The following is a 14385-nucleotide window of genomic DNA, read 5'->3' on the forward strand; positions in this document are numbered from 1 at the left end:
CGATGAAACCGGGGAGCCGCTGCGTGCTCCTCCGTGGCTTTGGCGCCATGCAGAAGCGGTGGGCGTGGCACGAGCTGGCCTGCTTTGCGTCATCGCGTTAGTTCCTGCAGCCCCCTCTAGAGACAGATGACTTCATGCTGAGGAGCTTTAGGGTTTTTTTTTTTAAAAAATTAAAAATATTTTTCGCTTATCTGTCTGTATATTCCAATGTCTGCATAGGACCATCCACTTAATATTCACGCTTAGCTTGTCATTAAAATCATAGGAGCATTACAGAATGGTTTAGGTTGGAAAAGACCTTTAAGTCCAACTGTTAGGACCAAGGTAATTTATTTGTTGTTTTTTGTGAACTGAGTGGCTGGATCAGGCCAGAGCTACTTAAATGTTTCTTCAGGGTGCTTCAGAGAGAGATCTGAAAGAGCAAACAGCTTTGCTGAGAAATTAGTTGTTAACTTGTCAAGATGGTTCTAGTGAATAAATTTAACTTAGGGCTTTGTTTGTAACATGTTAAGCGCCCTATCAACTCGTAAGTCTCCATTATGAAACTGCGTGGTTATAATTTTTAAATGTAGGATTTCAAATTACCTGTAAAGCTTACAAATGTGATTTATTTTTTTAACACAGTTTTTTAAGTTATTTTTAAAGAAAGTGTTTTGATAAGAAAACTTTAAAAAAAAAAAATAAGTACAGTGCTGCAGTTGGTCAAGAGCAGCTGGAGAAAGTGACGGTGGGCCGGTATTACCAAGTCTCAACAGCAATAAACAAGAGGCAGTGCTCTTACATTGCTGAAATATTTCAAATATAAGAATTGTGGGTTAGAATAACCATGCAATACAGAAGATTTATTCAGCTTGATTGGATAAGATTGCAGTTTAATTTGGTGCATAGTCAGGTGATTTTAAATAGTTACATCCATTGCAGTTGTAAGGCACAGTGTGATTATACAAAAACATACTCAGATCCAGAATATGAAAAAATATTGCATGTGCGTGAGAGAATTGGCGAAACAGCTACAAACAAAATTTCCAAATTTAATTAGCCTTTAAGTAGTTACTGTTTTGCTGTGTTCCTGTTTTAAGTCATAGCTCTTTACTGTTGCATGTCAAGAGTATGGATTTTCTGATCAGTCTTTGATGGCTTTCATACATCATACTTGAACGTGTGAGAGTGTGTGTATATATATGAAGAAATGTATATACCTATCCTTGTGTAATCTTAACCCTCCTAGAATGGTAGAATGGATGGCAGTACAATTTTTTCACTCGCTAACTACTTGAGGTGTGAAGCCAAGCGTTATACACCAGCTTACAAAAACTAGCCAAATAAACTTGTACTTGTGCAAGAGCTTTGATTAAGTTTGTGTTATACGTCATCGTGCGGGAGCTAAAGATGTGCGGAAACAGACTTCACAATCTGCAAGATTGTAAAGTAGGTATGTTTATTCAGCACTGGGCAGCACGGGGGGTAGTCCCACCAAAGTCGTGCGCACATCCACGCGGCAGCTTGCCCTGTTTATATGTAGCAAGGTGTTACATATACATGAAGTTTCCCAATATGCCTATACATATGCATAAGCTGTCCCCGCTTCGTATTAAAATTAGTTTCATGAGGTCATTTCCATAAGTTCCTCCCGACTGTGCTTGCTCAATGCCTCCTTATGGTGGTCGTCAGGGGTCCTGGGGATGAAGGCTGATGGCTTCTCTTCGTCACTGCTAGTAACCCCTTGTTCTCGCGCAGACTCAGTTGCCCCTTTGCTCTTGCCCAAACTGCAGGGTTGGTTTAAGCCAGTTCTTAAGGCAAATTCCTGGTTCTTATCAAGAATTGTCCTTCGTAAGGAGCCACGAATCTTCCTGAGTCAGTTAGTTTGCACAAAACATTTGAGCGCTATCAATTTGATTCTCTGGACTACAAAGCAATCTAGACAATTATTACGCAGCATCTTATCTACTAAGATTCCTTTAACCCCTTCTCTCACTAAAGCTGGCAAAAAACATTGTCCCTGGAGGACTGCAAACTGTAGAAGTGGACATGTGCATGTAAACTGTTATAATCTATTTTTTCTTATTGTCAACAGAACTGAAGAGGTCCTTGTATGCACTGTTCTCACAGTTCGGTCATGTGGTCGACATTGTGGCATTAAAGACTATGAAGATGAGAGGCCAGGCTTTTGTTATATTTAAGGAACTTGGATCATCTACCAATGCTTTGAGACAACTACAAGGCTTTCCGTTTTATGGGAAACCAATGGTAAGTTCTTTGGTTAGCTTTCTAAAGAAAAAAGAAATGCTGTGGTGCAATACGGTGGTTTTGGTACTTGTACCTTATGAATTAACTATCACATGTATTTGTCATCGTACTGTTACTCAGTTGCGTCATGTCTTGATGACTATATGTATTTATGCAAGGCAGAAGCATGCCAGAGAGACTGTAGTTAAGACACACACACAGAAGTTGAGCCCAGCATTTAGTTTTCCTCAGTGATGGCTTTATGTTTTTCTATGCTGGTTTGAAGTTTCTAAGATCTTAAATGCTTCCATTTTACTCATAGTGTCTTCTGTTGAACTGATCAATAACATTACAGAATTAATTTAAAATTAGGTGCTTTCAGTTCATCTAGAGTAACCTTAATTACTCTTATATTCATAACAAATAGCTAGAATATGGTCCCTCCTTTTTGAGGTAACAGTGAGTAGGGTGAAGATCTCTGCAGTTTTACTTCCTAGAAATCAACTGATGTGACCAGTGATTTATTTCTTAAATCGATGGCTAGTTCTGCTTGTGCGTGTGTCCGATCACCAAACCAAAGAACTGAATTTCAGTATAACTTAAGTGAAGCAAATTCACTGCTGGTTGATAGAACATGATTTAATCATGTACTTGATAATGTGCAGAATAGCACAACAATTGACACGTGGTTGCGAGCTCGGATAATTAGGCATCTCTTAATTCTGCCAGGTAAGCGTACATGCAAATGGCCCACTTCAGTGATGGATGGATATGTTAATTCTGGCTTGCAGCTCATGGCTTTGAGCATTAAGGAGAGCAGAGACAGTTGTGTTGCTGAGCCATGAGCTTTTTTCTGTTAATGCTTTCAGATTCTCTAATGAAATCCTTAACAAGGAATTGTGCAAGCTCCATTTTGTCCTTTACTTAGAGTTTTGTGCTCTGTAAAACTCAGTAGGAACTAAAAAGATTAAGGCTTCATTAAGCTTTAAGGTGTACTTCCCTCTTTGAATATTTCCTGCAGCATGCATACTCTTATCTAAGCCCTAAACAAAAGCATTAAAAAAACCCCTCAACTGCTGTGTAATTTGGTATGGAGGTAGTCAAAAGGGACAGTAAAAGCGATAGGATTGTGTGCATATATCATGTTGCGCAGCTGTATGCTCGGAGCTGAATCTCCTTACCTCCCTGACCAGTGCATTGGGCAGCATTTGTGAGAAAACCAGCACCGTTGTGCTGCTGACACGATTTATGCAATCCAGTTTGGATTAAGGCAGGTATTTGCCTTTCTGTTTACGAAGGCTGAGTTTCGCTGAACTCTATTTTCTTCAGAGATCTGAGAAATCACTGTAAAACTTTAACTCCCCTTAAAATGGGGATGAAAAATCCTTTCATTTTTTTTAACAGAAGTTAGCACCAATTTTGTCAAATGTCCTTATATTGCTTTGTACGTCCATTACCTTGACAGATTTTAAAAAGATGCTGTTAGATGAATAGAGTTCCGATTTTAATGGCTTAAAATTAGTGATTTCTATCCTAGGTGTTTTTGAGAGTTCTGTAGTTATGCTCAGAATTAATTGTGAGGATTAGATACTCTGCCAGCATACCTTCAGGAACTTCTGATATTAAAAATATTGTTATAAACTCTAAAAAAAATGCGTGAATGCATAGTAGAACACAGTCAATGAAAGTGGTGCAAAATGTTCATTACTATTAACTGCAAAATGTACTGATAAATGTACTGATTTTTTTTTCCTCTTAAAAGCGTATTCAGTATGCAAAAACAGACTCTGATATAATCTCTAAAATGCGTGGTACTTTTGCTGATAAGGAAAAAAGGAAGGAAAAGAAAAAGGCCAAATCTCTGGAGCAGTCAGCAAATGCAGCAAATAAAAAGGTTATCCAGGTAAGGTGCTTCTCTGGAAAAAAAAAAAACCAAACACCCAAACCAAAAAAAAACCCAACAAACACAAAAGCTCTATTAAGAAGTGGTTTTTTAGGATTAAGTATTGTCTTTTGGTATTTCTCAGTTCCCTAAATTGTGGTCTGTTGATACCTAGTGCTCTTGAGTACGCACTAGAAGTTGAGGGAGAGGGGGCTGATTGTATTGTCCTTGCTGTTCCTTTTTTCTTTCTTTCTTTCCCCCCTTCTTTCCTATTACCAGATGGAGAGAGAGAGATGTAGGACAAAGGTACAGTAAACCAAAGTAGAAACGAACCTCTTCTTAAAAAAGAAAAAAAGGAGGGGCATGTGCTTATCTTTAATGCCAGCTTCAAGTGCTCAATCAGCTTTTCCCTTTGGTGTTCTAATGCCCTATTTGCTCTCTAAGCACTGAAGAATGGTAAACGGGGAAGAGATAATTCATTTCCAGGTAGATGAACAGGAGTTGGCTTGGAATATGTCTCCACACTCCACTGCCTGGCCTAAACCAACGACATTTAGCAATTTATGTGCCGAAGTACAGCAGAAGACATCAAGGCACAGAGTTTGAATACTGTATTATTTAACTATGCTTCCTGCTAAGGCACAATTAGTATCAAGGAGGGATAAGAGTGTTCATAGGAAGCAACATTTTCTAGGTAGAATATTCAGATTTCTCAGGATTTTTTAAAAAATCCATCATTGTATACAAATCTCTCAGGAAGAAGTAGTTGCTACTAGCTATAATGGTAATAGTTTTAGTTATCCTTGGTAAACCGGAGTCCTTATCAGAAACACCTATTTTTCTTCTATTAGGTGTGTCCTGTCTAGGCCTTCGTTTTCAAAACTACTTCATTCCCATCTATTAAACCAACCTTTATAATGTGGAGAAATAGTGATTTGCAGTATCCGCTGACTCGGCCATTAGTCAGATCAGATACTACTGATGTTTTTTCTTTGATTGCCTGGTTCTGAAATTCTGTGAAATTTCACGTACTTCGTGTTTCCCATCTGAAGGTATCTCGACAAATGTTCATTGGGTTGTAGCTTAAAAAAACCTTAACATACTTCTTGAGCTGTGCAGAAACATGGTATGTGTGCTTATATATTTCTAACAGAACACCTTTGTATAACTATTTATTACTTACTTACTAGGGAGCAACACAAAATTCAGCCAACGCCCCAGGGACTGCAGCACAGAATCAGCAGGTAATGCTTTTTTTTTTTTTTTTTTTTTTGGTGACTAAAAGCACTAATATTTAAAGTTATTCTCAATGAATAATAGTTTGTTACACACGGAAACTTGAGGATATCTTACAACTTCCTTTTTGTTCTTTGAGACATTTGTCTAACAGCTGAATCACAGTAAATAAACAAATAGCACTTTTACTGTATCTGGTTGACATGAAATGAAAATCTGTGGTTTCTCATTATTATACAGAAAACTGCACTATTAACAAATCCTATTTGATTCTTAAATTTGGACTATGCTTAGTATCAGTTGAAGGATTCTTTTTTTTTTCATTGTTAATAAACTCCCTTTAACTTATTTTGTTCTAGTAGTAGAAAAAGAGAAGGAAGACTGCACGGGGGGCCAGAATATCTGTCTAGAAGCATCCTGAACTTTCAGGAGTTTGGGGGTCCTCTGCTCACTTCTTTTTTCTCCTAAGTGTCTTATTTTCCAAAGGATCGTGTAGAGATGTAGCAGGAACTCCCTATGCTCCACTCTTCTTATCTGCTCAGTGACCTTCTAAAGGATTCATGTGTGTTAGAAGTGGAGGTACTGCAGAGCCAGGGTTTGCAGGAGGGCGGCAAATACTGTAGAATATCTTTGCCTGCCCTGCAGCTCCTTCTTGAGCTCTGTCATTGAGAACCGCATACAGAATCCACAGGGGAAAATGTCTTGCTCCCAGTCCAGGTTTCCTTTTGAGTGTCATTTGTAACAAGGCACAATACGTGTATGTTAGTTTGCATCGAAGCACAACGCTGAGTATTGAGGTATTTGTTTGAACTTCAGAAGTTTATTTTCTAGTGGCACTGCCTGGAATGTTTGCATCGGCTGAAGGAAATTGTTCTGCTGAGGTATTTAACTTACTTGGCACTGTTATTGGGACGTTTGAAGTTGTGGTGTCCAGTTTCTTTTTATTTTTGTGATCTCCTTGGATGACTTAGGGAGATTCCAGCCTTTCAGACCAGTGTCAGCAAACTGACTACTCGGCCTTGTGTCTGCTGGGTTGCTATAAATCCATATTAGCAGGCAAATCTGGTAAAGATGCTAAAGCTTTAAATCCAATGGGGTTTCTAATTAATAAATCTGAGTAGAGCATTGTAGTAAAACCATGTGGGTTTTGTGGGTTGCAGTTGTCAAAATGTATTTGGTATTTTGGTGCTACTGCAGGTGAACAGAGTATTTATCTTGGCCTCCCACTACTCTTCTGGAAGGCTGTGAGTCTGTCATAGGTTCTTCCACTGCCATACAGGTGTCTGGACAGCACTGCAGCCAGCACTTGGGCACCTCAGTCCCACCCCGGCAGTGCTGAGGGTATTGCAGTATCAGCTGTGGAGTTGTTGAGTTTGAATACCACATCTAAAACAAATGTTACTGTGATTTTTGTGGAAATAAGAGCCTCTCCAGATTAATATATCCTTGTAAAAGAACCAAGGGGCTCTGTCTGCATATTGCATGAAGGAATACTGAAGTCCAGCTAGCAGTGTTACGAGCAAAACTAAGGATATGTGAGTCTTGGTTCAAATAATCCTGCAGATGGATGCAGAGGAACAGATAGCTGTGTATAATCTTCTGAGCTTTGATCTTCTGTTGTTGCAGGTGCCTGATAACCCACCAAACTATATCCTTTTCCTTAATAACTTGCCTGAGGAAACAAATGAGATGATGCTGTCCATGTTATTCAATCAGTAAGTTTTGAAGAGAAAGGACTTCTCCTTTGAATTCTTCTGTTACCTGTATGCTTTTTCTCAGTTGGCCAGCTGACTTTTTAGAAATAAGTGTTTCTTCTGAAGGTATTTCAGCTCTTTGTCTTACTGCCAAGATTACAGATGTCAGTTCCAATGACTTGGTGCAGAAAGCAAATCTGATTTTTTTTGTAGCTGGTTTTGAATGTGTAAGCTATCTACTATCAATCTGCACCGGATTTGAGCGGGTGACTGTAATATTAAAGACTTCTCTAAAAGTAGCTTAAGTTGCTTCTGTATGTGCACAAGACTGATTAAATTGCTTCCACTTAATGATCCTTAACTGAGGCATACTCCTAAGGACTGGACATGTAAAACCCTTCAATTTAAATCTTTCATTAGCAGTAACTATTATACTAGTAGATGCTTATGATAAAGTCTTATGGCTACTGAAGAGCGATGTATTATCAAACTAGGAAATATTACCTGACTCTCTCACCTTATTTTTAAAGGTTTCCTGGATTCAAAGAAGTACGTTTAGTGCCTGGGCGCCATGACATTGCATTTGTGGAGTTTGAAAATGAAAATCAAGCAGGAGCTGCTCGAGATGCTCTCCAAGGATTCAAGATTACTCCATCTCATGCCATGAAAATCACTTATGCGAAGAAATAACCGGATGCTCCTGAAAAGGACTTCTGTGGATAGTTGGGTTTTTTTAGTATGATGATATTTTGATCAGCTAGCATGTTTGCTGTTCTCTGCAGAAAACTTAAGACTTGTGTAAAATTGCCTCCGTGGCCACGACAGACGTATGATTTCCATGGATCTACTGGGTAGTAAATTTTTGCATTGAAATACTAATTTTTATAAAATAAATTCAGTTTATGCTGTTTTCAAGCCATGTTTTTCCTCAAATCTGTCTTATTTTTGTTAGGCTTGCAGGGCTCATTCAGTATAGTGGTTTAACTACTTTTAAGGTGACACTCATTTCTCAGAAGTGAGCACTGGAAAAATAGCTGTCTTCCCAGAGCAAAAAGCATGAGCCAGGATGCTAAATGTCAGCATATTCAGAATAAATGCAACACTCAGTCTTCAGCCTCGTTATCTAGGGGACAGCTGCTTTTCAGCAAGAACAATTTTGTCACCTAAGAAAAAGAACTTATCATTAGTGGGTTTTTTTTTCGAGGCATGGGTAGAAATTGATTACAGTTTGGCAGCACCATTGTTCAACTTGGTTTTGTCTTTATGATGATGGCTGGTAATAGAAGCAGGTCCACAGAAGAAACATAAAAGATGATCTGTTGTCTTCTCTTCTGCTCTTTCCAGCCCTATTACCACTGATTTTAATAAATGGTTTAGGAAGAGCTTTCTGGCTCTTTTCAAAGACAACGCAGATGAGCCTGATGGTCCTTTTTTAGGCAGATTTTTCCAAAATACATATCCTAATGCTTCTGGGTTTGTTTATTGGGTTTGGGTTTTTTTTTTTTTTCAACATTTGTCAAAAACATTTTACAGGTTGTGTGTGACATGAAATACACTGAGTGCCGTGAAGTAATCAGATGTAGTATTGTGAGTTGTAACTGTACTAAATATTTGGGTGCAAAAATCACTTCAAAAGCTGAAGGGTTTTGTTCAGGTGATGGAAGACCTAGAAAGATATTTTGGGTTAAGAGAATAATTAAATTTACTTAAAATATGATTATATTTTTGGTGAATCTTACAGTAGCTGTTGCATGATGTTGGCTAGGAGGATTGCAATCAAACCCTCGAAGGTTAATGTTTGAAAGGAAGTGGTCACGCCGCGCTTGTCGTGTTGCATCATTCCTCACTTCTTGAACGCTCCCTCTGTGAGGCCTCTAACTACCCTTTCAGATAAAGAAGGGATGGCGTTAGCATGATTTCCTTTAGGAGTAGTTCAGGTAAGTATTGGAGTAGCTGATCTTTAGGCAAGAAACTACAAGGAAGAATGTTTTGCTTTGTAGCTATGTTGCAATTGTTGAGGTTTTTCTCTTTCCAAAGTTGTGGTCAGTGAGAGCAGGAGGAAGGATGCTGGAGGCTGTAGCCTTGCCTCTATGACCATGGCTCGGTGCAGTCCCTTCCTGTGTTGTGTGGGCTTGGCTGTAGCTGCAGAGCATCTGTTCCCCCAGTTTGTCTGCTGAAACAATTGAGATCTGACTTGAAACTGTTCTGTGGACAAAGTGCTGCACCTTCAGGAAAGCACAATTTGATTTTTATAAAGTCTTGGTATACTTCTTGGTATTTTATATATAGTAGTTTTGGCACGGTCACTCATTTTCTGAGCAAGTGCTGTGTTTCCTTGCATCTGTAAGCATAAAACTAGCTACGTAAACCACCTTTTTTGTACAAGACCTGAAAAATCTTTCATCTGCTCCCAGAGTACATTGTAAGATGATGCCCCTTCCAGTGTCAACTCCATTTACTGTTGTATCTCCCTATATGTATTTTTTTCATTCTTTTTAGTCATTTTTTTTTTATTTCAACAAGTACTCTAATACTTTCAAGTAAAAACTGTTTCAATCTGCCTGTAAGGGAGCAAAAGTGGCTGTGTTATTCCATCATGAACCTTAGTTTTTCATAATTTTATAGGCATGAAGTATGCTGTCCTTGCATCCCACTAGTCTGTACATGAGCATGCCACCACTCTTCACCTTTATTCACTTAGAAGGGTTTGCATGGAGCTGTCTGCAAAGGAGGTTAGCACTGTGTACAGGAGGTGGGAGGAAGGAGTAACAGGCTGGAAGACAGAGGAGAATGTGGTGAAGTCAGCTGTAATAGGAGGGTGATGCTAGAAACTGCAAGATGCTCCTTGTTTAAAAGAGACTGCGATTTTGGGTGACAGGTGATGGCTTCCTCTGTTCTGCTTGTTGACTGCAAGCTGGTACAGCCAGCCGCTATTCAGGCTACCTCATGCATCAGGTAACACTGGTTCTCTGGAGTGATGTTTGGGGAATTCCCAAATTTGCTCCTGGTCACTTTTAAGAACTGACCCAGAACCAGCCTTCTGTAGCCTGACAGCTGTGATATGAATTGCTTACAGTGCAAGAACCCTGGCGGTTGTTCCCTTTGTGTGTGTGTGTGTGTGTGTGTGTGTGTGTGTGTGTGTGTGTGTGTATTTCAGTTCAAATACTCTCTACAAGTCTTGCCTCATGTATGCTAGGACTAGATTGTGGGAAGTTAGATGAATTCTATCATCTCCAAGGGGTAAAGAGGACCCTTTAAGTCAGCCTGTGGCACTGTATGTTGTTCAGCATTGTGTGTCTGCAAACTCAGCTGAGTTCAGCTATGTAAATAAAAGCGAGAAGGTTGCTGTCCTGGCGTAACCTGTGTGTTTTGCTCCCGACTGCGTCTCCTTGCGGAAGGAATCTTGCCTGTATGACTATGTGGTGCTTCAACTTTTAGACCTCAAATTTAAACTGCTAACTTGCAAAACCTTTTTACTGTGTTTCAACTCCCAAATGGTTTGTTTATGTTTGCATCCATGTATTAGGGTCCTTTCTGTAGACTGTAACAGGGCAATCTCTGCCACTGAGGGTTTATGGTCTGGGGAAGATTACATTTGTCAGCGAGCATTTGGGAAAATGAAGGACTTGAGGATTTGGAAGGATGTAATTTCCTTTGCTGCTTACCAGGGTCTGACTTAATTTTCATTCTCAGACTTTGCTTGAGGTAAGATTAAGACTATGGACAACTACAGGAAGGCTTAAAATGTTTAAATAATACAGCTGCTGATTGAAATGTTAATGCAGAATGGCTTTGGGAAGGGATTCGGTTTCGTGAGTGGACCCCAAGGTCTTCCTCCCGCCTGCGGCTCCTCTGGTGGGGTGGAATGTTGCCCTGGCCCCTTCCCATTGGCCTGGCGTGTTTGCCCAGGTGTCTGCCTCTTCCATAAGAGACAGGGATCGCTGGACCTGGTACGCATTCAGCAAGTGCTGCAGCACAGGAAAATGACACGACGTGTTTATTTGGTTGTTTTACTTTTGTGTCTCGGATTAATGTGTCCTCTTGTAACTGGAGTTTTTATGGAAAAGCTTGCCAGCAAGAAGCTGTGTGCTGATGACGACTGTGTCTGTAAGTAATTTTGCTTTCATTTTGAGGACAAAATAGTCTCAAAAATGACTGCAGAGTTTGGATGCGGTAGTGTGAGGGAAAACTACTCTGCTTATTTAGCTCTGTTATATTTGCATTGGCTTGTCAACTTTAAAAAGCAGAGTGAGAGGGTTTATGTAGAATGTCACAAGCAGTTTTACTGCAAAAAGAGGTTTGTAAAGGACATTTTTCACTCAAGTGCATGCTAAGTGTAGAGAAGGATTGTAACTTCCACTATGATGAAATGGCACATGCTGTTACTTTGCTTACTGAAGGATAGAAAAATGAGAACAAATTCTTGATGACTTTTATTACTTTTCAGGATAACCTATTTTTATCTGTAGAAATAGATTTACATGCGTGCATACAAGCACACACATATTTATATTTCTCTGTCTAAAAGTCTATATGTATTTAAATTTGTCCACCTCATTCTTTTTTTTTTTCTAGACACCATTTCCCTTGCCAGAGCAGAAGAGGATTATAACGCTCCAGACTGCAGATTCATTAATATTAAAAAAGGGCAGTTGATTTATGTTTACTCAAAACTAGTGAAAGAAAAAGACTCTGGAGAATTCTGGGCTGGAAGTGTAAGAGGAGATTCTTGTGTATATGAGCAAACCAGAAGTAGATCAACACGCATTTCTGTCAAGAAATGGCTGCTAACGCTGAGCTATTGTGGGTTTTAGAGTAGCAACTTAGTTTTCAAAGTGAATGTTTAAACTTAAACTGATTGAGGAGTCTTGAGGGTTTTAATTTTTTTATTTTTAATGAAATATCTTCAATAACGATATGGTAATTATGAACTGAACCATAACAGAAGGGCTCAACAGTTCTTTTCTGTGCCCGTTTGCTGAAACTATGGAGGAGAAAGCTTTTATCACAGTTGGTCATAAAACTCTTAAATTTAAGGGAAGCCAAAATAAATATTAGATGCATTTCTAAAAAAATTAAGGTATTAATTTACTCCAAAAACTGCATGCCTGTATCAGAATTTGTGTTAATGTCTCGTTTCATGTGCCAGCTAATTGGAAACTAGGAAATCTAAAGCCAGAGTCAGAAACACTATTAGTAACTGCTTTTGACTAAATTATGAACTAGCTCAAACCAGATGAGGACTGTTTGAAGGTACCTAATTATACATCTCCTTGCTTGAAGGTTTATGGAGAACAGTATGAAGACCATATGGGGACAGTTGGTTATTTCCCTAGCAGTTTAGTCTCAGAGCAACATGTCTATCAAGAAGCAAGTAAGACTGTTCCTACAACGGTAAGGAATTTGCAAAAGCCCAGCTGGCTACGTAATTACACTTGGCTCTGTAATGCTAATTTGCTGTAAAAACAAATCATAATTGTGGCAGTTGATTGTAGCATATCACAGATGCTTAAGGCTCCAATCTTTGGGCCTTTATACAGGCAAATAGCCTCAATAAAATCCGAACATACGCTCCGATACTGCAGACAGTACAAATGCTGCATTAGGGGCAAGATCCTATTAAAGTTCCTTTTGGTTTGAATCGTATTCCTGCAAGGCCACCTAAGTTTTACCCAAACCATCTGTGATCTGTTGCAAGCAGCTTTCTTTTTTAGAGTCTGTATATGGAACCGTGTACTTCAGTAACGTGTACAAGTGTGGTGTCAATGAATTGTGTATACAGATGGATGCTGTCATACAGAACTTCTGATTTACTGAAAGCACGCTTGCTTTCTCATAATGAAGTTATTGCTACATCAAAAAGCTGAATTAAAAAGCTATTGGAAACACGTTAGTGTTTTGTGAGTAAGCAGGCTGTATTTCTGAAAGGCTGGTTGTCCCTGGTTATGTACAGTAGTCTCTCATACACCAGACAATTAATAATTTTACTGAAGATCTGAAACACTTCACAGAGGCGTGGAAGAGGAGGGTCCTTTCTCAGAGGGTGGCATGGTTTGGCTTACAATTAATGTGTACTTGTAGCTGATGTCTTTGCTTAAAACAAATGGAGTGGTAGGTTTCCAGCAATTATCTTCATCAGTATTGAATATTTAGCTATATGCTGTTTTGAAGCCTATGGCAAAATGCTATTAGTGTGTCAGTCTTGAAATTTTATATGGAGTCTTTAAGCCTAGGTCCAGATTATTAGATGGGTTTCATTAACACAGAGGAAATAAGCAAAAGGAAGAATTTTGTTTCATGTTAATAGTTGCTAGGATTTGCGTTATAGTGTGTCAGACAAGCTTTATTTGAGGAAATGCAATCTTGGATAAGTGATTGCTTTGCTTGACACTATGTTAGGTTATTCTGAATTTGGCCCAGAAGCATCACAGCAGTTAATTAGTCACAGAACATGAGAGAATGACTAAAATACATTTCTGAGCCATTTTCTCAACAATCTGCCAGCCAGTCTGCTGCATGGCAGGGTGAACTGGAAACAGAGGTAGGTTAAAGCAATGTTTTAGCCTGCAGGCGGCTGGCTCGGGGTCCAGAATGACCTGTTGCCAGGCTGCAGTGCAGGACTTGAACTTGAAAGTCATTTTCTTTCGCAGAACTGGTGGCACGGACTTTCACAGTTGTTTCACCCTTACTTCATGTTCTCTTTATGCGGGAACTTGGCAATGCAAACAAAGGGCGATACAGATACGTTCTTTTCCTTGTTCTGCTGCTCTCAGGCCTATGTTACAAACATGACCTTAAGGATCTGAATCAGTTTCTAAGTTTTAAATTCTAAGATTTAAAACAGTCTACAGCCCATCTTGACCAACCTGTGTATGGGCATGCTGCTTGCTCTGGAAGTATCCCTTAAAGGTGCTGTTTCATGCAGAGCCAGTGTTGCACACCACCACCCTGGATGCCTCTCATGCCACCAGCCTTCCATCCGCAAGTCAGAGCTTGCTCGCAGTTCTGTAACCTTCCCCCAAGCAGCTGCCTTGCTTTCCTGGCCTTGTACCTGCAAAGTCCAGTATTGGAGTTATGATGGGTTCTCTTGGGAACTTGAGGTTGCCATTTATATTGGGGGACCTGATGGTGCCCAAAGCTTAACGGTTAATCAGCATGTGGCACCTGCCCCTGATCAGAGCATGGGGTGGCTTTGCATGGAGGAACAACCGATGGGGAACTTTATGGGGAAAAGTAGTGGTGGTGGTGGGGCACCTGCTGCACTGGAGGGAAACCTGAAAGAGGACATCAGCCCGGGGGCTTCTGTGTCTCTGACCCTCTTTTTATTCCCGCCTCCCCCCCTCCCCC

The 14385-nt window shown here is 39.7% G+C and overlaps 2 protein-coding genes across 2 annotated transcripts in view; both read left to right on the top strand.

Moving 5' to 3' along the window:
• Nucleotides 1–2: 2 nt before the first annotated feature.
• Nucleotides 3–10156, top strand: SNRPB2 (small nuclear ribonucleoprotein polypeptide B2). Its single transcript, XM_035890239.1, has 6 exons — nucleotides 3–96; nucleotides 2039–2247; nucleotides 3989–4129; nucleotides 5299–5352; nucleotides 6971–7059; nucleotides 7569–10156. The coding sequence occupies exons 1-6, from the start codon at nucleotides 3–5 to the stop codon at nucleotides 7726–7728; spliced, it is 747 nt and encodes a 248-aa protein (XP_035746132.1). The 3' UTR covers nucleotides 7729–10156.
• Nucleotides 10157–10175: 19 nt separating this feature from the next.
• Nucleotides 10176–14385, top strand: part of OTOR (otoraplin) — a 4914-nt gene continuing 704 nt past the window's right edge. Inside the window, exons 1-2 of the mRNA XM_035890240.1 lie at nucleotides 10176–11753; nucleotides 12322–12432. Of these exons, the coding sequence (XP_035746133.1) occupies nucleotides 11520–11753; nucleotides 12322–12432 (345 nt within the window). The 5' untranslated portion in view covers nucleotides 10176–11519. The remainder of the gene's footprint in view (nucleotides 11754–12321; nucleotides 12433–14385) is intronic.

Source organism: Egretta garzetta, unplaced genomic scaffold (genome assembly GCF_000687185.1).
Source record: "Egretta garzetta isolate BGI_Z169 unplaced genomic scaffold, ASM68718v1 scaffold252, whole genome shotgun sequence".
Taxonomy (NCBI): domain Eukaryota; kingdom Metazoa; phylum Chordata; class Aves; order Pelecaniformes; family Ardeidae; genus Egretta; species Egretta garzetta.